The sequence below is a fragment of the Vombatus ursinus genome, unplaced genomic scaffold (genome assembly GCF_900497805.2).
Source record: "Vombatus ursinus unplaced genomic scaffold, bare-nosed wombat genome assembly UNPS02014798.1, whole genome shotgun sequence".
Classification (NCBI taxonomy): domain Eukaryota; kingdom Metazoa; phylum Chordata; class Mammalia; order Diprotodontia; family Vombatidae; genus Vombatus; species Vombatus ursinus.
The window spans coordinates 8774877-8798830 of record NW_020954576.1 but is presented as its reverse complement, the minus strand read 5'-3'; the positions used below and the strand labels follow the sequence as shown (position 1 = coordinate 8798830).

Sequence of the window (23954 nt, the reverse complement as noted above, 5' to 3'; positions counted from 1 at the left end):
CTATCTATCTATCTATCTATCTATCTATCTATCTATCTATCTATCTACCTTTTGTTTTTGCTTGGTGAGGCAGTGATATCTCCTGCCAGATTACTAGAGCAAAACTTGTAGAGGGTCAACCAATTCTCCCTTCTACCAGAAAGTCTACAGACTCTCTTCTCCTATTGAGGGAAGGCTTAAAGGCTTTTCAAGACTAAAATCTTGGATTCTTAAATTTGGAAAAGAACTCTGAGCTCACTCAGTCCAACTCTCTATCTCATTCGAGATTTCCCTCTATGTTATCACTGACAGGTGGCTATCCAGCCTCTGCTTAAAGACCTGTAACATTAGTCACAGAGAAGTCACTACCTTATGAGGGGGCTGGTTCTATTTTTGGATAGCTCTAATTGTTAATAAGTTTATATTAAGCCCAGATCTGCCTCCCTATAATTTCTATCCATTGATCTTAGTTTAGTTTCTTAATGTGGGGTCTGTGAACTTTTAAAAAATTTGGTAATTATATTTCAGTGTAATTGTTTCCTTTGTAACCCTATGTATTTTATTTTATGCATTAAAAAAAATTAGAAGGAGCTAGGTTCCGGCTAAAGTGAGTAAAAGTGTTGGACTTAGTCAAGAAGAATTGAGTTCAAATCCTGCCTCTGGTATTTACCAGCAGCAGTGTGACCTTGTGTGGCCCTTCTCAGTCTCGGGCTTAGTTTCCTCAACTGTAAAATGGGGATAATAAAAGCACTTCACTCACAGCATTGTTGTGAGGATCAAATGAGTATGTACAGTGCCTTATAAACCTTAAAGTGTCATATAAATGCTTATTATTATTATTATTATTATTAAGAATCCACAGGTTTCACCACACTGATACAAAATGTCTAAGATACAAAAGAGTTTCAGAATTATATCCTAGTTCTAACTCTTGGGGCTAGGCATCATACTTCATCCCCATTCTATACCACAGTCCTTCAAATATATGAAGAGAGCTCTCATGTCTTCCCTAAGACTTCTCTTTTCCAGATTTTACATCCCTAGTTACTTCAGCCAATGTTAATATAATACTTTTCCCCCAAGTCTATTCACTGTCATGATCAACTCTAGATGTGCTCCAGCTTGTTAGTGGTGCTCCTAATTGAACAAAATATTCCTAATGTCATCTGACTAATACAGAGCAGTTGGGGCACAATATATCCATCAATGCACCCTAAGCTTGCATTAGTTCGTTTTTTTTTTTTTTTTTGGCTGCCACATCACATTGTTTTCTCTTAGCAAATTTGCGTTCCATTAAAATCCCTGGTCTTTTTTCATTTCAAAAATATATCTCTTCATTGATGCTGATACTTAATTGTGCATTAATTATATTTTACATAACACCTTATTAGAAAAATTTTGCTAAAGACTGGTTTTATGTGTACTTTTTGGAGTCTTGGCTATGAGAATATACAATCATTTTAGGGACTTTATTTCTTCACTGGGTTTGGTGGGAGCAGTGGAAAGCTGGAACATCAGAATCAGACTTCCATGAAGGTAACCACTTTTGTTGGAAAGTTTGACCTCCTCTTAGGACCTGCAAACACAATCTAGGAGTTACATGGAATAGGAGCTAAAAAGGCCTCAATGTAGTTGCAAAAAGGATTGTTTTTCAGGGAGTCACAGTCCAGTGATTCCTAATAAAAAATGAATGGGTAAAGATTGATCAATAGCCTTGCAAGGCACAGAGACACAAGTTATTGATCTTGTTACACCCTGGACCAGCCAGCTGCCTGTGAAGTAGGTAAGCAAGCAACGAGGGTGGATGACTATTCCCTTGCCCAACATTGGTGCAATGCTGGGCACAGTCAGCATCCAGTGGCTGAAACACTTGAAATGAAATGCTTGTCTATGTAGTTTGCAAGTGAGGAAGTTTGTAAGATGTAACAGGCATTCTAATTCTTTGCCTTTTATTCTTAACAGAAAAAGTGGTTAGTAGCCCATGCTTGTGGTCCAGCAGTGGGGGCTAAGCAAGGCAGTGGGCAGGTTTTGGCTGACACTGCCAAATGAGGGAGGAAGACAGAGAATAGCAAACTTACCCTCACTCCCATGAACCTGTCCCTGAGAACGATCCATGAGAGCAAGAACACAAAGGCTTTGTTGCAGCAGAACAACACGGATACATCCGTAGTATTTATTTTCTTTATTGCATGTAAGTATAGGTAGTTTGTGAGTGTCCAAAGAACGCCAAAGGGAGCTGCCTTGGTAAAAAACACCTTCACTGTCAAGCCATTGTCTCCAAAAAATCGACAGCATTCCCTAAAACAATGGGAGAGAGGCAGAGAGTTATTACATGTCTAGATAGAGAACCAACCCTCCTCTCTCTCCATTCCCATCTTCTTTTTTTCCATCTATAGGGAACCTTTCTTTGATGCCTTCTTCTTGAAGCTGATTGACCTACTATGTCAGTCCTCAGCAAATTAACACACTTGAACCACTTGTATGTTTTTTTTCTGTTCACAGAAAGCCTCGAATAGGTTGTTTTAAATAGAAGTGAATCATATAATGTTGTGGCTGCAAGGGAACCTTAGAAATCATTTAGCTCAACTCCTTCTCATTTCCCCATGATGAAGCTGAGGGTGACTTGCCCAAGGTCACATAGCTAGTGGCAGTAAGTGGCAGAGTTGGGAACCAAAGCCAGATTTTCTGACTGTATCCAGTGCACCTTCTAATATATTACCCTGAATACTGGGATTATCTCAACTGATTCCCCAAGCCATAATAACAACAACAATGACAACAATATCAACAACAAAAATGGTAATAAAAATATTTATTAAGTGGTTTACATACATATTTTTGACAGGCTGTAATGGATAGAGCACTGGACCTGGAGTTAGGAAGACCTCAGCGTAAATCTGGCTTTAGATACTTGCTAGCTGTGTGATCCTGGGCAAGTCACTTAACCTTTGCCTCAGTTTCCTCATCTGTAAATTGTGGATGGTAATAGCACCTATCTCTTAGGATGGTTGTGAGGATCAAGTGAGATAACATATGTAAAGTACTTTGCAAACTTTAAAGAGCTATGTAAATGCTAGCTATTATTAATTATTATTAATTTCATACTTGAATCTCATAACTCTATGATGTAGATGTTACTATTATTCCCATTTTACAGAAGAAGAAACTGAAGCACATAGAGGTCAAATAATATGTCCAAGACCACACAGATAGTAAGTATCTGAGGCTGACAGTGATGTCAGATGTTCCAGACTCCAAGTTCAGTATACTATCAATTATTCTACTTCGCTTCTAAAGAGAGAGGTGAGTGTAACCAGAAGTGCTGCTGCTTGCATAGTCAACAAAATGCTTGTCTTCTCAGAAGGGATATTTTGCATTTGATTCCTATCTGAAACCGCATCTCTCTGGAGTGTCTGTCTCATTGAGGCTTGCCTTTGTGATTAGGTGGGGGTGAGTCTCATGCAATTCTATTACATTTGGTGAAATTCACATGTAAGTTTTATTGTGATGTGGCTTCTCACATATTTCGGGTCCATCAGTAAGGGGGCAGAAATTTCAGAAGATGCTTTTCCATACCTCCATCACCATCATGACAAAAGAGTTTATGAAGAGTGAGTAGGGCATAGAAATGAATGCTATTGGAGTGGGATGTAAGGAAAGGGTGATGCAAGTGGGTGCTGGAGTTCCATTTTATAGGGAAGAATTATTTAAGTTTGGGAAAGTGAAAACTAATGATGTCAGAAAGCAAACTCCCATGGCCAGGAAAAGGACTTTTGCAAGGGGGCATGGTGATATTAGTTGTAATGAAAACTTATCAGGGAAAGGCTTGGCCTGGAGAAAATTGCGGGCTGACTGTCTGTGGGAATACTAGGGCTAAGGGTTTTTGATGGGAAGGGGAAGGAACACAAGGGCATGTTAGAATATTACGCTTGCCAGGATTAGTGGTACAGGATCACAAATGCTGATTGGAAGGCCAGAAGTTCAGTCATATCATGCTGATCTACATGGCCAAGGGACAGCAAGAGCTAGCAGTCAAAGTGTTTTCCAAGACACTAAAATGAATTGCTATATCATGGAGGAACAGATAAAGGAAGAGGGCACAGGAGGAACCATTCCTAGAGCACATTAAACATATTCAGGGACTGAGTATGGCTCATGATATTATGTAAGAATGTGGTAAAGGGGCAAATGAAAACATGAGTCAAAAGCAGACTCTTGGGGAACTTGGTTGGTGTCAAACAAATCTTTGTTTATAGCTGCCATCAGTCTAAAATGCCATCTGCCTCCCTTTGTTACTCAGCTATGGATAACTGACAATAGAAACACAAAATGCATTAAACTGAAGTGAGAAAGAGCAGAGGGTTTTGTTAAGCTGTGCAGTGTGTGATACTCTTTAATCAACATTTACAGGCAGATTCCAGACTCTCAGCTTCTGCCTGATTGCTTACATCTTCACAGTCCTTCATCATTGGATAAAAAGCACTTCTACCACTATTAACTCATTCGATGCTTACAATGACCTTGTGGGATACAACAGGGTAGGTATTATCCCCATTTCACAGATGGAAAAAAATGACTTTGAGAGGCTAAATGACTTGTGGAAACTAGTAAGTGACAGAGTCAGGACTTCAACTCACCCAGTTCAGGGATATTTCCACTATACCATGCTCGAATTATTTGCAATGGTTTTCTAACTGGTCTCCTAGCATCAAGTCTTTCCCCACTTGTGAAACATAGGATAGAATTCTGGGCCTGCGATCACGAAGGCCCGAGTTCAGATCTGGTCTCAGATACTTATGAGCTATGGAATCATGGACAGGTCATCTAACCTGTCTGCTTCATTTTCCTCAACTGTAAAATGGGGATAAAATAGCACCTACCTCCTAGAGTTGTTGTGAGGTTAAATGAGAAAATATGTGCACAGGGGCTGACACATAGTAATTGTTTAATAAATGCTTATTTCCTTCATTTCTTCCTTCCTTCCCACTCCAGTTCATCTTCAAATTGATCAATAAGCATTTATTTAGGACCTACTATGTTCCAGGAAGGCAGCTAGGTGGCACAGTAGACAGAGTTACTGAGCCTGAAGTCAGAAGACTCAATCTGACCTCAGACATTTGCTACTGTGTGACCCTGGGCAAGTCACTTAACCCTGTTTGCCTCAGTTTCCTTATCTGTAAAATGAGCTGGAGAAGGAAATGTCAAAGCACTCCAGTATCTTTGCCAAGAAAACCCCCAAATGGGGTCATGGAGAGTTGGTTACAACTGAAATGGCTAAATAACAACAATGTGTCAGGCATTATACTAAGCACTGGGGATACAAAAAGAGGCAAAAGACTGTCCCTTCCCTCAAGGAGCTCACAAAATTTAAAAAATATATATGTATATATATATATGTATATATTTATATATATATATACTTTCATTTTTTGAACTTAAATACAACGACAAAAAACAGAACATTTTCATGGCCACAGCAAAAAGAGGATTCAATATAAAACCATGTGTTTCCATTTCACACTGTTTACTTTTTTTGAGAAATTATGTAATAAATACTAGACATCATTTTCATCATTTATACTGTTTTTCTGTTTCTCTTTCCAAGTTTTCTTCTGTTCCCTGCTGTGTATTTATATTTTTCCCCTCTCCCTCCCCACCCTACCCTAGAGAAGGCTACTATTAGATATTAATATATATGTAAAACCATTATATATGCATATAATTCTATTTATCAGTTCTTTCTCTGGATGTGGATTGCATCTTCCTTCATAGTTCCTTTGTAGTTTGAGCATTTATAATACTTAAAATGGCTTAGTCATTCAAAATTGTTCTTAGAACAATATTACTATGTACAACTTTCTCTTGGTTCTGTTCATTTCACTCTTCATTATTTCATGTAAGACATTCCAGGTTTTTCTAAAATCAACCTGCTCATCATTTCTTATAGCACAGTAGTATTCCATCACAACACAATCTAATGTAATCAATCTTTCACACTGCTGCCAAAGTGATTTTCCTTAAGGGTATATCTTGACGGTGACCATGACACTCCCCAATTCAATAAATTCCAGTGGCTTCCTATTGCTTCTAGTATAAAATATAAACTCTGGTTAGCTTTTACAACCTTTCACAACTTGGCCCCAATTTCATTTTCCAGCCTCAATGTATATTATTGTTCTTGCTTTGTCCTGCCGTTTAGCCAAGTTGGGCTTCTCTCTGATCCTTACCCACGATGTTCCATCTTCTGCTTTTAGCCACATGCCTGGAATGCCTTCCTTTCTTATTCCTCTGTTTTCTTTTCCATTAAGATACAGCTGAAGAACCATCTTTTGCATAAAGTCCACCAGTCCCATGTCCTATCCCATCTCAATTATACTTATGAGGTCTAATTAACTTCCTTGAATTAAGAAGTAGATAGTATATTTGGTTTAACATCAAGATCATTCATTTGTATATAGTCATTAGAGGCCTTAAGTATTTTTATTGTTGGATTATTGGGCTCCTTCCCTGCTCTTCTTCCTGTGTCATAGCTGGTATGAGCTGGGATGTCTGTTGTGGAGGTCATCTCTGATATGACTGGAAACTTACATATTGGTTTAATGCACTTTATCTGTGGCCAATAGACTTTCATTTCTGTATCCACAGGCCTGGTTTTGACATTCAAATTTTATTCTAAGATACCACCTTTTCTTTTTCTTTAAGTAGTGTTTGCCTACTAACTGCTAGGTAGCACAGTGGATAGAGTGCTGGGCCTCGAGTCCGGAAAGACTCAAGTTCAAATCTGGCCTCAGATACTTACTAGTTGTGTGACCCTAGGGAAGTCTTTTAACTTTGTTTGCCTAAGTTTCCTCATCTGTAAAATGAGCTGGAGAAGGAAATGGCAAACACCTACAGTATCTTTGCCAAGAAAACTCCAAATGGGGTCATGAAGAGCTGGACCTAACTAAAACAACTGTACAACAATAACAACCATATGAAAAATTACTCCAAATCACTAAAAATAAAAGAAATGCAAATCAAGACAACTCTGTGTTTATCTCACACTCAGCAATTTGGCAAAGATGACAAAAGATGGGAATGGTCAATGTTGAAAGAGTTGTGGAAAGACAGACACTCTTCTGGTGAAGCTATAAATCAATCTGGAATTGGATTAATATTTTTTGACCCAAAATTCTGCTGCCATTCATATTCTTCTAGGAGATCAAAGAGAAAAAGAAAAGCCTAATGTATACCAAAATATTTAAAGCAGTACTTTTTTTATAGTAGAAAAGAATTGGAGACAAAGTTGATGCCCATCAATTGGGGAATAGCTAAACAAAGTGTGGTACATGAATGCAATGGAATATTAATATGTTGTAAAGAAATGTTGAATGTGAAGAATGTAGGGACTGGGGAAGACATATAAATTTATGCAAAGAGAAATAGGGAGATCCAAAAAACACTATATATATGTATATATACATATATATAATGCATATATATGTATAATGACTACAATAATACAAATGGAAAAGAACTGCAATGAAAACAACAAAAATTTAAATTGCATACTATGTAATTATAATGACCAAGCTTGGTCCCAAAGAAAAAAAATATGAGAATGTTCCTGTTTTTTTCTTTGCAGAGGTGGAGACTTTGAAGGTGAGACATAGCATATATTGTCAGATGACTGATGATGTATCAGCTAGTTTTACCAGTTTGCCTACTTCCCTCATTATTTTTCTTTTTTGTTATAAGGGATGAGTCTCTCTCTCTCTCTCTCTCTGTATCTGTGAATGTATGCGTGTGCATGTATGAAGGATATGTTGGGAAATAAAGGTGATATAAAACCAAAAAATTTCAATTTTCATTTTTTAAATCCAGAGGACCAACAATTAGCTTCTAGCATGGCATAACGGGAATGTTACTAAAGTTCAGACACAGGAGATCCAAGTTTGAGTTCTAACTCCAGACACTTCCTAGTTGTGTGACCGGGAGAAGTCAGTTAATTTTTCAGGGCCTCAGTTTCCTCTTCATTATGGTGCACTGAAAAGGGCTGGATTTGGAGTCAAAGGATCTGGGTTCATATCCTGCCTCTAATACAAACTTCCTGCATGACTTTTTAAGGTCAATACAGAATAAGTGACTTGCCTAGTTTCCTAATCTGTCAAATGATGACGTTGGAACACATGACCTTGGAGGTCTTTTCCAGATCTAAATTTATGATATAATCTTTTGATTTTATTTGCATCAACTACCTTATGGAGTAGTTGGAAAGAAAGAAATTTGTTAAATTTCAAGTACTATATATATATATGAGTTATTGTTATTCATTGTTAAGTTGTTTCAGTCATATTCAACCCTTTGTGATCCCACTTAGGGTTTTCTTGGCAAAGACACTGGGGTGGTTTGCCATTTCTTTCTCCAACTCATTGGCAAACAGTGGTAAGCAACTTGCCCAGGATCACACAGCTAGTAAGTGTCTGAGGCCAGATTTGAATTCATGAAGATAAGTCTTTCTGACTCCAAGCCCAGTACTCTATCCACTCTACCACCCAGCTGCCCTTTATAATTATTCATAGTCATTCCAAAACTTCCTTTTCCTTCTGAAAACCCTCTCACATAAATTTCCAGCAAGGAAGAAAATAGCACTTGCTTATATAAGGTCTTCCATTTTGTATCCTTGACTTTGTAATCCCTAGAGAGGCTTTCTATTCTCCTTCTAGAAGTAGTATTTGTTCCTAGACATTAGTCACCAGAAGTAAATACTATTTGTCAGTCTTGGAGACTGTCATGTCCTGAATATAGAGTTTGGGAAAATAGCCTATTTCTTGATTCTTCAGATTTGAATGACATAGGATTGTTTTGCTACTCTTAGCAGGATGTTGCCTTCCCATAGGATTTGTCTTTTCTTTTTGTAACTAGTACTCTGCTGACTGACTATATGCATCCTCATGATCCTTCCTATGGCATCATTGAATTCCTCTTGGCCACTGAGTCAGCTATGAAGATGACTAAAGACAATATTACCTAACTTTTCATTGTGGTCACCAAGGACAGCAAACATCAGATCAAATAGTGTGACATAAAAGTTGTGTGACACTGATGTAGCCAAGATCAACATATTAATGTGGCCTCAATGACAGAAGACAGCCTGCATTTGACTTATAGCAGACTTTAGTGCTTTAGACGTTGCCAAAAAATTGGAATTACCAAAGCCCTATTCATCTAACTCATTTCACAAATCATGTGAGGGCCAGGGATGGAAACAAGATTCAAGCCTCACCATGCCCACTGGTTTACCATTGGGTTTGGGTCAGCATCCTCTATCACCATAGGGCCTATGGTACTTTTGAGAAACCTTGGCTTTCAAGGGACTCACAATTTAGCTGAGTGATAAAAAGCTAACCCATATGAAGTTTTTGAGAAAGTGGAAAACTTGCCTGTCTACGAATTAGCCCCAGAGAGTGGAGGAGGTCTATAAAGACTATTCACCATAATTACCTTTTGCCCATGGGAAGGTTGATTGGATTTTCTAATGAGCAGGTACAAAGAAATGATAGACACTCATCTAGAGAAATGTGGAGCAAAAGTACCATTGTTGTACAAACACTCTCTGAATCTGTTATGGTCTTTGAAAGTGCTGTTTCTAGTGAAAGAGACTACATATATTGTTATAGGGCACTGAACCCAGTGGTCATTCCTTTCTTTCCTAGAACTTCTAGAGAGATTTCTGGTAAGCAAATACAACCCATAGCGCACATAAACTGATTCTTTTTCCAGCCTGGGTGTAGAAAACAAATCTATAATGATCACAGTGGTCAGTCCATTTATTTTTTCTTTTTCTTTTTTTAATTAATTAATTTATTTTTAGTTTTCAACAGTCACTTCCACAAGATTTTGAATTCCAAATTTTCTCCCCATCTCATCCTTCCCCCTACTCATCCTTCCCCCCACTCGTCTGAGTACCCCTTCTCCTAATCTGTCCTCTCTTCTATCTCTCCCTCCCTTCTCTTATCCCCTTCCCCTTCAATTTTCCTATAGGGCAGGATAGCTTTCTATACCCCATTTCCTGTATATCTTATTTCCCAGTTGCATGTGAAAACAATTTTTTAAAAAAAATTTTTGTGTTTAAAGTTTTGGGTTCCAAATTTTCTCTCTTCCTCCCTTCCCACCCACCCTCATTGAGAAGGCAAGCAATTTAATACAAATTATACATGTGTAGTCATACAAAACACTTCCATAGCAGTCATGTTGTGAAAAATTAAGTTTATTTCCCTTCATCTTATCCTGCCCCCCTTTTATTCTAGTCTCTCTTTTGACCTTGTCCCTCCTTAGAAGTATTTGCTTCTTATCACCCCTTCCCCCAATCTGCCCTCCCCTCTATCATCCTCCTGCTCTCTTGTCCCATTCCCCCCTATTTTCTTGTAGGGTAAATAGATTTCCATACCCAATTGAGTGTGTATGTTATTCTCTCCTTAAGCCAAATCTGATGAGAATAAAATTCATTCATTCCCTCTCACCTTCCTCCATTTCCTCTCCACTGTAAAAGTCTTTTCTTGTCTGTCTTATGTGAGATAATTTACTCCATTCTACCTCTCCCTGTCTCCTTCTCCTAGTATAATCCTCTCTCACCCCTTAATTTTATTCTCCAGATATCACCCCTTCATCTTCAACTCACCCTGTGCCCTCTATTTATCTATCTGTATATACATGCATATAATTTTTTCCCCTCCAACTACTCTAATACTGACAAAGGACTGATGAGTTACAAATATCATCTTTCCATGTGGAATGTAAACAGTTCAACATTCATAAGTCTCTTATGATTTCTCTTTCCTGTTTATCTCTTCATGTTCCACTTGAGTCTTGTATTTGAAAGTCAAATTTTCTGTTCAGCACTGGTCCTTTCATCAAGAATGCTTGAAAGTCCTCTATTTCACTGAATGTCCAGTTTTTCCCCTGAAGGATTATGCTCAGTTTTGCTGGGTAGGTGATTCTTGGTTATAATCCTATCTCCTTTGCCCTCCAGAATATTATATTCCAAGCCCTGCAGTCCCTTAATGTAGAAGCTGCTGAATCTTGTGTTATCCTGAGTGTGGTTTTTTTTTTTGACTTTTTGGTGAGGCAGTGGGGGTTAAGTGACTTGCCCAGAGCCACACAGCTAGTAAGTGTCAAGTGTCTGAGGCTGGATTTGAACTCAGGTCCTCCTGACTCTAAGGCCGGAGCTCAAATCCTGATTGTGTTTCTACAATACTTGAATTTTTCTTTCTGGCTGCTTGCAATATTTTCTCCTTGACCTGGGAACTCTGGAATTTGCCTACAACATTCCTAGGAGTTTTCCTTTGGGGATCTCTTTTAGGAGATGATAGTGGATTCTTTCAATTTCTATTTTGTCTTCTGGTTCTAATATATCAGGGCAGTTTTCCTTGATAATTTCTTGAAAGATGATGTCTAGACTCTTTTTTTGATCATGGATTTCAGATAGTTCAATAATTTTTAAATTCTCTCTCCTGGATCTATTTTCCAGGTCAGTTGTTTTTCCAATGAGATATTTCATTGTTTTCTATTTTTTCATTCTTTTGGATTTGTTTTACAGTATCTTGATTTCTCATAAAGTCACTAGCTTCCAATTGCTCCATTCTAATTTTTAAGGAAGCATTTTCTTCAGTAAGCTTTTGGACTTCCTTTTCCATTTGTCCAATTTTGCTTTTTAGGGCATTCTTCCCCTCATTGGCTTTTTGGACCTCTTTTGTCATTTGAGTTAGGCTATTTTCAAGGTGTTATTTCCTTCAATATTTTTTTGGGTCTCTTTTAGCAAGCTGTTGACTTTTTTTTCATGATTTTCTTGCATCACTCTCAGTTTTTCCTCTACTTCTCTTACTTGCTTCTCAAAATCCTTTTTGAGCTCTTCCATGGCCTGGGACCAATTCGTAGTTTTCTTGGAGGCTTTGGATGTAAGAGCTTTGACTGTGTTGTCTTCTTCTTGTTAGATGTTTTGATCTTCTTTGTCATCAAGTAAGATTCTGCAGTCTGACTCTTTTCTTGCTGCTTGCTCATGATCTCAGTCAATTACTTGAGTTATAAACTCTTTGTTAAGGTAGGAGTCTGCTTACAGTGTGGAGAATGTACTGTTCCAAGCTTCAGGGGCTTTGTGCAACTGTTTTCAGAGATACTTCCAGGGACCTGTTAAATTTTCAGTTCTTCAAAGGTGCTATGATCAAGGGCGAGGTGTTTACTCCTTTCCTGGCCTGTGTTCTGGTCTATGAGTGACGACAAGTACTCTTTTCTGTCTTGGAACTGTGAGGAGTATTCTCTCTCCACAGCCACTACAAACTCCACCATGCCAGCACTCCTCCGCCCCAGAACTGCTACCCAGAACTGTGACCCAGATTCAAGCACAGGCAAAGTAAGAGAATCCTGCACCAGCAGAGAGATCCCTGCAGTCCCCCTTTGATCAGTCACTTTATTCCCAATTCCCCCTCAGTCTGTGGGCCAGAAGTTCAGGAGGCAGCCACTGCCCTGGGGCCACACTTGGGGACTGGGGCTGGGACTGGCTTCTCTCTTACACTGAAGACACAAACTTTTCCTATTGACCTTCTAAGTCATCTTTGGCATTCATGGGTTGAGAAGTCTGGAAACCGCCAGAGCTGCCAGTAATTCAGGTCTCTGAGGCCTGCTCCAGGTTTGCTGAGGTTGCGTGCCCATGCCAAAAACCTCGTTCCTCTCCCAGACTGGTGCGATATACCTTTCCAATCAACCATCTAGGTTGTCTTGGGCTGGAAATTTGTTTCACTCTGTCTTTTTGTTTGTTCTGCTGCTTTAGAATTTGTTTAGAGTCATTTTTTACAAGTATTTGGAGGGGTTTGGGGGAGAGCTCAAGCAAGTCACTGCTTTTATTCTGCTATCTTGGCTCTGCCCCCTCAGTCAGTCCATTTCATCTGCTAGTTAAGTTATAGGAGCAGAGAGTTCCTTTGTCAAAGAAACTAGGGAATTGGAGTAGTTAAGTAACAAAGTAGACAGAGCGATAGACCTGGAGTCAGGAAGACTTGAGACCAAATCCAGCCTCAGACACTTGCTAGCTATGTGATATTAGGTAAATCTTTTAACCTTTGCCTGCCTCAGTTTCTTTATCTGAAATATGGGAATAATCATAGCACCTACTTCCTAGGGCTGTTGTGAGGACCAAACAAGAAAATTTTAAAGTGTTTTGCAAAACTTTGAGTGCTATGTGATGATAATAACAATAATAATTGGTTTTTTTATTCTTATTTTTATTTTTATTTTTCAACATTTACTTCCACAGGATTTTGAGTTCCAAATTTTCACCCCATCTCACCCCTTTCCCCACCCCAAGATGGCATGCATTCTGAATACCCCTTCCCCTAGTCTGCTTTCCCTGCTATCTCTCCCTCCCTTCCCCTTCTATTTTCCTGTAGGGCAGGATAGATTTCTGTACCCCATTTCCTGTATTTCTTATTTCCCAGTTGCATGTAAAAACATTTTTTTTAAACATGTGTTTTTAAAACTTTGGGTTCCAAATTTTCTCCCCTCATCACTCCCTACCCACCCTCATTGAAAAGGCAAGCAACTCAATATAGGCTATTCACGTGCAGTTATGCAAAACACTTCCACAGTAGACATGTTGTGAAAAACTAACTCTATTTCCCTTAATCCTATCCCACCCCCCCATTTATTCTATTCTTTTTTTTTGACCCTGTCCCTCCTCAGAAGTATTTGCTTCTGATTACCCCCTTTCCCAATATGCCCTCCTCTCTATCATCCCCCTACTCTCTTGTCCCCTTCCCCTCCTATTTTCCTGTAGAGTAAGACAGATTTCCATACCCAATTGAGTGTGTATATTATTCCCTCCTTAAGTCAAATCTTATGAGAATAAAATTCACTCATTCCCTCTCACCTCCCCCCATTTCCCCTCCACTGTAAGAGCCTTTTCTTTTCTGTTTTTTTGTGAGATAATTTACTCTGTTCTATCTTTCCCTGTATCCTTCTCCTAGTATAATCCTCTCTCACCCCTTAATTTTATTCTCCAGATATGACCCCTTCATCTTCAACTCACCCTGTACCCTCTATCTATCTATCTATCTATCTATCTATCTACATACATACATACATATAATTTTTTCCTCCACCTACCCTAATACTGACAAAGGTCTCATGAGTTACAAATATCATCTTTCCATTCAGGAATATAAACTGTTCAACCTTAATAAGTCTCTTATGATTTCTCTTTCCTGTTTACCTCTTCATGTTCCACTTGAGTCTTGTATTGAAAATTCAAATTTTCTATTCAGCTCTGGTCTTTTCATCAAGAATGCTTGAAAGTCCTCTATTTCACTGAATGACCATTTTTTCCCCTGAAGAATTATGCTCAGTTTTGCTGGGTAGGTGATTCTTGGTTGTAATCCTATCTCCTTTGCCCTCCGGAATATTATATTCCATGCCCTGCTGTACCTTAATGTAGAACTGCTAAATCTTGTGTTATCCTGATTGTGTTTCCACAATACTTGAATTGTTTCTTTCTGGCTGCTTGTAATATTTTCTCCTTGACTTGGGAACTCTAGAATTTGATTACAATATTCCTAGGAGTTTTCCTTTGGCGATCTCTTTCAGGAGGAGATCAGTGGATTCTTTCAATTTCTATTTTGCCCTCTGGTTCTAAAATATCAGGGCAGTTTTCCTTGATAATTTCTTGAAAGATGATGTCTAGGCTCTTTTTTTGATCATGGCTTTCAGATAGTCCAGTGATTTTTAAATTCTCTCTCCTGGATCTATTTTCCAGGTCAGTTGTTTTTCCAATGAGATATTTCATATTGTTTTCTAATTTTTCATTCTTTTGGATTTGTTTTACAGTGTCTTGATTCCTCATAAAGTCACTGCTCTATTCTAATTTTTAAGGAAGTATTTTCTTCAGTAATCTTTTGGACTTCCTTTTCCATTTGTCCAGTTTTGCTCTTTAGGGCATTCTTTTCTTCATTGGCTTTTTGGAGCTCTTTAGCCATTTGGGTTAGGCTATTTTTTAAGGTGCTATTTTCTTCAGTATTTTTTTGGGTCTCCTTTAGCAAGCTGTTAACTTGCTTTTCATGATTTTCTTGCATCACTCTCATTTCTCTTCCCAGGTTTTTCTCTACTTCTCTTACTTGCTTCTCAAAATCCCTTTTGCACTCTTCCAAGGCCTGGGACTGATTCATATTTTTCTTGGAGGCTTTGGATGTAGGAGCTTTGACTTCGTTTTCTTCTTCTGGTTGTATGTTTTGATCTTCTTTGTCACCAAAGTAAGATAATATAGTCTGACTCTTTTTGCGCTGCTTGCTCATGATCCCAACCAATTAGTTGAGTTTTAAACTCTTTGTTAAGGTAAGAGTCTGTTTCCAATTTGGAGAATGTACTGTCCCAAGCTTCAGGGGTTTGTACAGCTGTTTTCAGAGATACTTCTAAGGACCTGAAAAGTGTCAATTCTTCCAAGGTGCCATGATAAGGGGCGAGGTGTTTCCTCTCCACAGCCACAACAAACTCTACCACACCAGCACTCCTCCTTGCCCCAGGACCACCCCTCAGAACTGTGACCCAGATCCAAGCATGGGCAAAGCAAGAGATTCCTGCCTCAGCACTGGCAAAGAGATCCTTGCAATTTCCCTCTGATCAGCCACCAATTCCCCCTCAGTCTGTTGGCTGGAAGCTCAGGAAACAGCTGTGGCCCCGCACTCAGGACTTGTGGCTGAGACCTAGCTTCTTTTCTCACTGCAGTCACAGACTTTTCCCACTGACCTTCTAAGTTGTCTTTGGCATTCGTGGGTTGAGAAGTCTGGAAACTGCCACAGCTGCCTGAGATTCAGTCCTCTGAGGCCTGCTCCAGGGTCGCTGCAGCCTGCGTGCCCATGCCAAACTGCACTTCTCTCCCAGCTTGGCACAATATACCTTTCCAATCAACCATTCAGGCTGTCTTAGGTTGGAAATTTGTTTCACTCTGTCTTTTTGTGGGTTATGCTGCTTTAGAATTTGTTTAGAGCCATTTTTTACAGGTATTTGGAGGGGTTTAGGGGAGAGCTCTAGCAAGTCACTGCTTTCCCTCCGCCTCAATAATTGTTGTTGTTCAGTTGTGTCTGACCCTTCATGATCTCATTTGGGTTTTTGTTTTTTGGTTTGTTTTTTTTTGGCAAAGATACTGGAGTGGTTTGCCATTTCCTTCTCCAGATCACTTTATAGATGAAGAATTGAGGCAAAGAGGGTGAAGTGACTTGCCCAGGGTCACATGGCTAATAAGTATCTGAGGTCAGATTTGAACTTATGAAGAGGAGTCTTCCTGATCCCAAACCCAATGCTTTATCCATTGCACCACTTAGTTGTTTTATTATTATGATTAATTTTCATCAGACAGATCACTAGACTAAATTATGTTAAAGTAAACCTGAAGATATAGTTATCCACATGTGTGGGAGACAATATTAGAGTCAGTCCATGTAAAGCATCCTTTGTGTGTAACTACATATACTTATTGTGGCATGTGATAAATATTGCATGTTTCAGAATGGTTGTAACTTATATTGCTGTTATGTTCATTTGGCTATATTTTGTGTGCATACCCTAGCAACATCCATTTGTTAATTGCTTTATATATTCACTGATGCTTACAGTTAAACTGTATTTTTATGTAGACCTATTAACAGTGTTACTGTTACAGCTAGCTAGTTTTGCCTTGTTAGTTACCCATGATTTGCTTTGTAAAGTTATGATTGTCATGTCTCATACATATTCACATATTTTTAAGTAATATATGTGCTAGGTCCAGCATGTACTTAGCTATGCTATTACTGCAGTATCTTATCAAATGATATTTGGTATAGTGACATGTCAATTGCATGCAGTGTTAATGGGCATTTGCTTTATTTTGGTTTCAATAGAACCACAGGTTCTGGGACTCCAGAAAATCACTTTGCTGTTTTAAAGTACTGATATTTGTGTTTGAACTCTATAGTTACAGCTTTTAAGCTTGCCTTCACTGATTTTTGTAAGGGTTTGCAAAGTTTCAGCCCAAGGGAAGAATGTAACCCAGGTTTCCAATCAATCCAATGAGGCTTTCCTAATTGATGGAGAGAATACTTATGTGACACTATGTGTGAGAGGTAGAGTTGGTGAGAGAATTCTGGAGAAGAGAGACATTCTTTATTTCTCCTTTGTGAGAGGGCACTCATAGTTCTAGATTTTATTTGGTACCAACTCTAGGGAGGATAAAGAGAAAGACTTTCATGCAAACATTTAAGGAAAAACCAGCATCTCAATATGTTGGATGATTATCTCCCTATGAACTTTGAACAATTTTCCTTTAGGTAATATCTCAGCTCTTCCATTTAAAGAGTTCGTTTACTCGTGTGTATTTTCTGGTACATCATAATTTATAGAACTTTTCTAAATCCTTTTTTCTAGATGTTTGGATAAGTTGGTTTACTTGCATTCATTATTTGTGATAATCTTTTGCATTTGGTGGGAAGGACTCAAGCCAGAGTGTGTGAGTGCAATAAATGGAATGCTGGGCCTAGAATCTGGAACACCTGAGTCAAATCTAGCCTCAGACATTTATTAGCTGTGTGAGTCTGGGCAAATCACTTAAGTGTTGTCTGCCTCAGTGTCCTCAACTATAAAATGGGGATAATAACAGCACCTACCTCATAAGGCTGATAAGAGAATCAAATGAGATAATATTTGTAAAGCACTTAGAATAGAGACTGGCACATATTAGGTGTTTAATAAATGATTTTTTCTTTCCATATCTATTTCCTTACTCCCCTCATCTAAGAGACATTGGCCCGAGAAGTGGCTTTACGAACCTGAGACTCATGCTCTTAGACCAGCAACATTTAGAGAGGTAAATAGATATAATTCTAGTCTGGTACCCCCATTCTCAAAAGAGAAAAGAGTGGCCAAATTCATGGCCCCTTCTCATGCTCCACTCAAGGCAAATATTGATCTTACTTAGAGAGAAGTGACCAAGATGCCAAAGATATCTGTGTCTATGCTTCCCCTTGAACTGTCTGTATGTTAAAGACCCCATTCACTGTATGCACACATCTTATGTGGTCGATGCACATCTTACTTTTGCATTCAACTCTTCACATAATCTCAGTGGCACCACTCCTAAAATGCTAACTCATCTCTTCTATCATTTTCCACACTCCTGGTAATCCAGTATGGGGAGGCGACTTCAGGAAAAGCAAGGCTTAAATCTACTTATTCTCGAGTGGAGTGATGTTTTGCTGGGTTTTAATATAATCAGTAGGCTAGAAAAAGATAATATCTTGGGAGCCAAGATGGTGGAGTAGAGACAGCAACCCAGCCAAACTCTCCCAATATTCCCTTCTAAACAACTTTAAAATAACACCTCACGTTGAATTCTAGAATGGCAAAGCTAGAAACAAGTCAAGGTGAGACATTTTTTCCAGTCCAAGACACCTTAGAAAGTTAGAATGAGAGGTCTGAGACACTGTGGTGGGAGCTGGCCTGGAGTGCACACCACGGTAGCACCAGTGGTGGAGGCAGCTGTGACAGTGGCAGGAGCATCCAGAGCTCTCAGACCAGAGATGGTAAGGGGTTTGGAGAACTGGTAAGAAAGAGACTAGAGGGAACCCTTTGCTGGCAGACTGCAGGACTCAGTACTATTTGGCAACTCTATTGCCTATATGCAGTTCTGGGTCGTAATTCTAGGGTCAAAAGGAATGGTATAACACCTGTGGCTACAGGACAGTAGGGGCCCTTCCTGGGTCAAGACCAGAGCACAGACCAAGGGAGCAGTAACCATATCTCTCCTCAGTGTTCTAAAGCAAAACAAACTTTTGAGAAGATAGAGGGTAAGAAGACAGGGAAGACTAAACAGAAGAAAATAGAATAGAAGGAAATGTACAGTTAGTAATTATAATGGTGAATATGAATGGGATAAATTCACCGATAGACCAGAAGTGGATAGCAGAATGGATTAGAAATCAGAATCCAATATGTTGTTTATAAGAGACACACTTGAAACAGAAAGATACATATACAGATTTAAAATTAGGGGCTGATGTAGAATCTATTATGCTTCAGCTGAAGTTAAAAAAGGCAGAAATGACAATCATGATCTGGACAAAACGAAAACAAAAAATGACCTAATTAAAAGAAATGGGGAAAATACATTTTGTTAGAAGTATTGAAGACAACAAAGTACTACAAAAAATTTTACTGCCAATTTCTCTGAAAAGGCCTCATTTCTCAAATACATAGGGAACTGACTCAAATACATAAAAATAAGATCCATTCCCCAATTGATAAATGGTCAAAGAATATGAATGGGCAGTTTTCAAAAAAAGCTATCTATTTCTAATCAAAACTATCTATAGTCATATGAAAAAACTCTAAATCACTAATAATTAGAGAAATGCGAATTAAAATCACTCTGAGGTACCACCTCACACCTATTAGAAATGACAAATGCTAGAAGGGTTGTGGGAAAAAAGTACATGAATGAACTATTGGTGGATTTGTGAACTGGTTCAACCATTCTGGATAACAATTTGGAACTATATCCAAAGGGCTATAAAACTGTGCATACCCTTTGACCCAGCAATACCACTACTAGGTCTGTAACCCAAAGAGAGCAAGGAAAAAGGAAAAGGACCTGTATGTACAAAAATATTTATAGCAACTCTTTTTGTGGTGGCATAGAATTAGAAATTCAGGGGATGCCCATCAATTATGGAATGGCTGAATAAGTTGTGGTATATGATTGTGATGGAATACTATTGTATTATAAGGAATGATGAGGGGGATGATGAGGTTCAGAAAAAACCTAGAAAAACCTATATGAACTGATGCAAAATGAAGTGAGCAGAACCAGGAGATCATTGTACACATTAACAGAAAAATTGTAATGATGATCAATTATGAAAGACTTAGCTACCCTGATCAATACAATGATCCAAGACTCATCATGAAAAATGCTGTCCCTTTCCAGAGAACTAAAGAATTCTAAGTGCAAACAAGCATAATTTTCTCACTTTGTATTTCTTTTTCTTTCTTTTGCAATATGGCTAATGTGGGAATATGTTTTGCATGATTTCACTTGTATAATTGATAATATATTAATATATTGCTTGCTTTGTCAGTGGGTGGGGGAAGTGTGGGAGGGAGAGGATTTAGAACTAAAATAATGTTTAAAATAAATAATAATATTTTTTAAAAAAAGATAATATCTCTAATTGATCAAACAGTGTTGCCAGGAAGATGTGACTCAATCTTCAGAGAAGAATAGTGATAGGAGTTCTCATTCTATAGTTTTGGGGAATATCTAGCAATAATATAGGGAGAGAATCAGATTTAGGTTTTAGGGTAAGGCATGGAGCCACCCAAAATCTTTTATGAGACAAATAAAGTCCTAACAACAAAACTAGGGAATGATAAAGCACAGAAGTAGAACTATAGACCAATATAATCAATCAATATCAGTTCAGAAATTTGAAATGAAATCATGTCAAATAGACTACAACAATTCATTCAAGACATTATTTATTATGACCAAGTTGGATTTATAGCAGGGATGCAAAGACAGTTCAACATTAGGAAAATAATCAAAATAATTCATATTAAAACAAATGCAGCCACCTATGGTGCAATATGCTGGGAATGGGTATCAAAAAGGATATTTTTCAAGTTAACTTTTATAAATGCACATATTTCAAGTGACAGAAAATTCTGCTTTCCTTGGAAGATAGGTATCTATTTTGTTTTACAATGAAGATAAGGAAGCCTCCTGTGAACAATAACACATAGGCTCATAGATATAGAGTTGAAAGGACCTTGAAAGACACATTAGTCCAGCCCCTTCATTTATTATTTGAGGAAACTGAGGCCCATGGGGCTTAAGTGGCTTCCCAAGATGACACAGATAGTAAATGTTAGACTTAGGATTTCAACAGTAGTCTTCTGCATCCAGAGGTGGGATGGGGCATAATTTTCAAATCTTGACTAGGGAGGACTAGATTTGCTTGTTTTGGAAAGGAAAACACAGTCTTTGCTCCTTTATTCTCTAGAGCTCTGAATTTTGTGCCCTGACTCTAGATCTTTCATTTTTTTCATGCCTATGGTTTAAATCTCTCTGCTAAGGTATAGTTACATCTAATTACAGTTAAAGGTCTATAAATTACCAGATTACCAAACCAATCAGTAGATTGATTTGTTCAATTTATTGAACACTGAATATGTACAAAGCATATCCTAGGTGCTTCAGTCTCTTCCCACTGGGAGTATATAATCTAATATGCTTGCATCCATACTAATGTGTATAGATGGCAACAGACTTTACAAAATTCTTCATCAGGTATGGGCTGGACTAAATGCTCTCTGAGTTCTGTGCCAACCTCTGAATAAAATTCTGCAGTTTACATTCTTATAAATGGATGCTAGTTGAGTGATGTATAAGGAAAGTAGTAAAATGAATTTAGAAGAGTAATTTTTAGATTAGACTTTCCCTTGGGGACAAACTTAAATTGCATTTATAAAAACTATAATTGTGATCTAGAAACACCAGTATAATCACAATAATAATTCACACGAATATAGTGTTTTAGAATTGACTTGCTTTTTTCTCTTAACAACTCTTGAGGTAGGTAGTACAAGTATTATTTTTATCAGCATACGATATGAAATTAAAGCCATAAATTATACTTATGCCTTCTTTCGATTTTTTTAAGGATCAGAGCCACTTGCTATAAAATATGGCAGACATCTATGGCAGAATGAAATGGAATTTGTAGGTTCTGGCTCAAAAGCTATTAAGAGGAATGAGGAAATGGAAAAAAGTCATGAAATTACTATTTAGGGACAAATAAATCAGCTAGAAGCTGCAATGAGAAAGAAATGGAAATTAGGGTTTGAATAATCAACACAGCAAGAACTATTGTCTGGAGGCAGAAGAAGAAAGTCAGAGTAATGAAGCAGACATCTCCCAGCAATGACATTAAGCACTCTACTTTGGTATTCTTTCAGATCCAATGAGGAATCAGAATTTTATTTAAAAACCAAATTGAACAACCTAAGAATAGTAGATTCTCTCGAGAGGGTAGATTTGGCAGACTACATAATCCTGAGACTCAAGGATGGAAGTAGATCTTATTTACAAGGGCAATTCATCAGCACAGTCACCACCACCATCAATCAATCAATCGATCAACAAGTATTTTATTAAATACTTAATATTAACATTTAATGTCAGGCACTGTGCTAAATACAGGGGAATACAGAAGAAAGGAAAAAAAAAACAATCCCTGCCCTTAAATAGTTTACATTCTAGTGGATCTTTTTTTTTTTTTTGGTAAGGCAATTGGGGTTAAGTGACTTGCCCAGAGTCACTCAGGTCCTCTTGACTCCAGGACTGGTGCTCTATCCACTGAGCCACCTAGCTACCCCAATAGTTTACATTCTAGAGGGAGACATTATATGCAAAAAAACCCTACATAATAGTAACTGTAGAGGGAAATACATCTACATCATTTTAAAACAATATTTTTAATGTACAAAAATATATTTTCTCTCTTTCTTTCCCCCCATTAAAGCAAAATAAAAGTAAAACCTTATAACAAATATGCATAGTCAAGCAAAACAATTCCTCGATTGGCCATATCTAAAAAAATGTCTCAATTTGAATCCTGAGTCCATCACTTTGATTAAGAGGTAGGCTGAATGTTTTATTATGGGTCTTCTGGAATTGTGGTTGGTCATTGTGTTGATCAGAGTTCTTAAGCCTTTCAAAATTGTTTATAATGTTGTTATTATATAAATTGTTGTCCTTATTCTAACTTAACTCTGCATAAAAGTCTTTTTAGGTTTTTCTTAAATTATATTTTTCATCATTTCTTACAAAGTAATAGTGTTCCATTACATTTATATGCCATAATTTGTTTAATCATTTCCTAATTGATGGGCAGATGCCTCCTTAGTTTCTAGTTGTTGTTTTTTTTTTTTTTTTGCTACCACATAAAAGCTACTATAAATATTTTGGTACATATGGTTCCTTTGCCTCTTCTTTTTGGAACTCTTTGGGGTGGTACAGACCTAGTAGTAATATTGTTGGCTCAGAGGATATGCAAAATTTAATGATTTTTTGGGCATAGTTTTATATTGCTTTACAGAATGGCTAGAAGAATTCACAGCTCTATCAACAATGCATTCGTCCTTCCGTTTAGTTCTTCAGAGCCCTAGAGTAAGCTATTCAACAAGATTACAGGATCATTAAGGATTTAGAACCATAAGGGACCTCACAAGTCATTTAGTCTGACCCTCTGATTTAATAGATGGTAAAAAATGAGTCCAGATGAGGTGAAGTGAACTGCCTAAAGTCACACAAGTAGAGATGGGGCAGAGTCAAGATTCAAATCTAGGTTTTTCTTATTCCAAATAAGTGTTATTTCTACTATATCATATTTTCTTTGACCTCTGGGCTTGACTTATTAGATCTGAGCCTTAGTAATTTATTAAGAAAGGCACCAAGAATGGACTTATATGAACCGTATCTCTAGAGCATGTTTCAGCGTGAAGTACAGAGAAGGCTTAACAAACAAGTATTGGTCTTTACTCATTACCTTTAAAAATCAATAACACACATACAGTTATGGAAGTTTGTCAACTGACAAACATGGGGGAAGATGGCTCGGTTTTGGTAGATGCCTGTGAAAGTTCAGAATCTAGGTCTTATAACTCTAACAAATGTGTTTATATGTAGTTGCTTGGAGGTTGACCATTTCCCTAGTAGGTTTTTAGTTATTTTTTTTATGATCTCATAGTTAATTCATGTTGAAGATAACTTTCAAACCTAGGTTTTCCAGCTCCAGGTCTGGAGCTTATCCACAATGTCACATTGCATCATAATAAAATTTTATAAACACAAAGACCAATTTAAAAGGGGAGTAGGGCAAACAAATTCCGACTGTTATTATTCTGTTAAAATTTATATTTTA

General features: G+C 37.8%; 1 protein-coding gene across 3 annotated transcripts in view; it reads right to left on the bottom strand.

Moving 5' to 3' along the window:
• LOC114049970 (putative thiamine transporter SLC35F3) overlaps positions 1-23954 on the bottom strand; it is a 527549-nt gene that overhangs the window by 22893 nt on the left and 480702 nt on the right. For all 3 annotated transcript variants that reach the window (XM_027871462.1, XM_027871465.1, XM_027871464.1), the window contains exon 3: positions 2058-2277. In XM_027871462.1, the coding sequence (XP_027727263.1) occupies positions 2058-2277 (220 nt within the window). The remainder of the gene's footprint in view (positions 1-2057; positions 2278-23954) is intronic.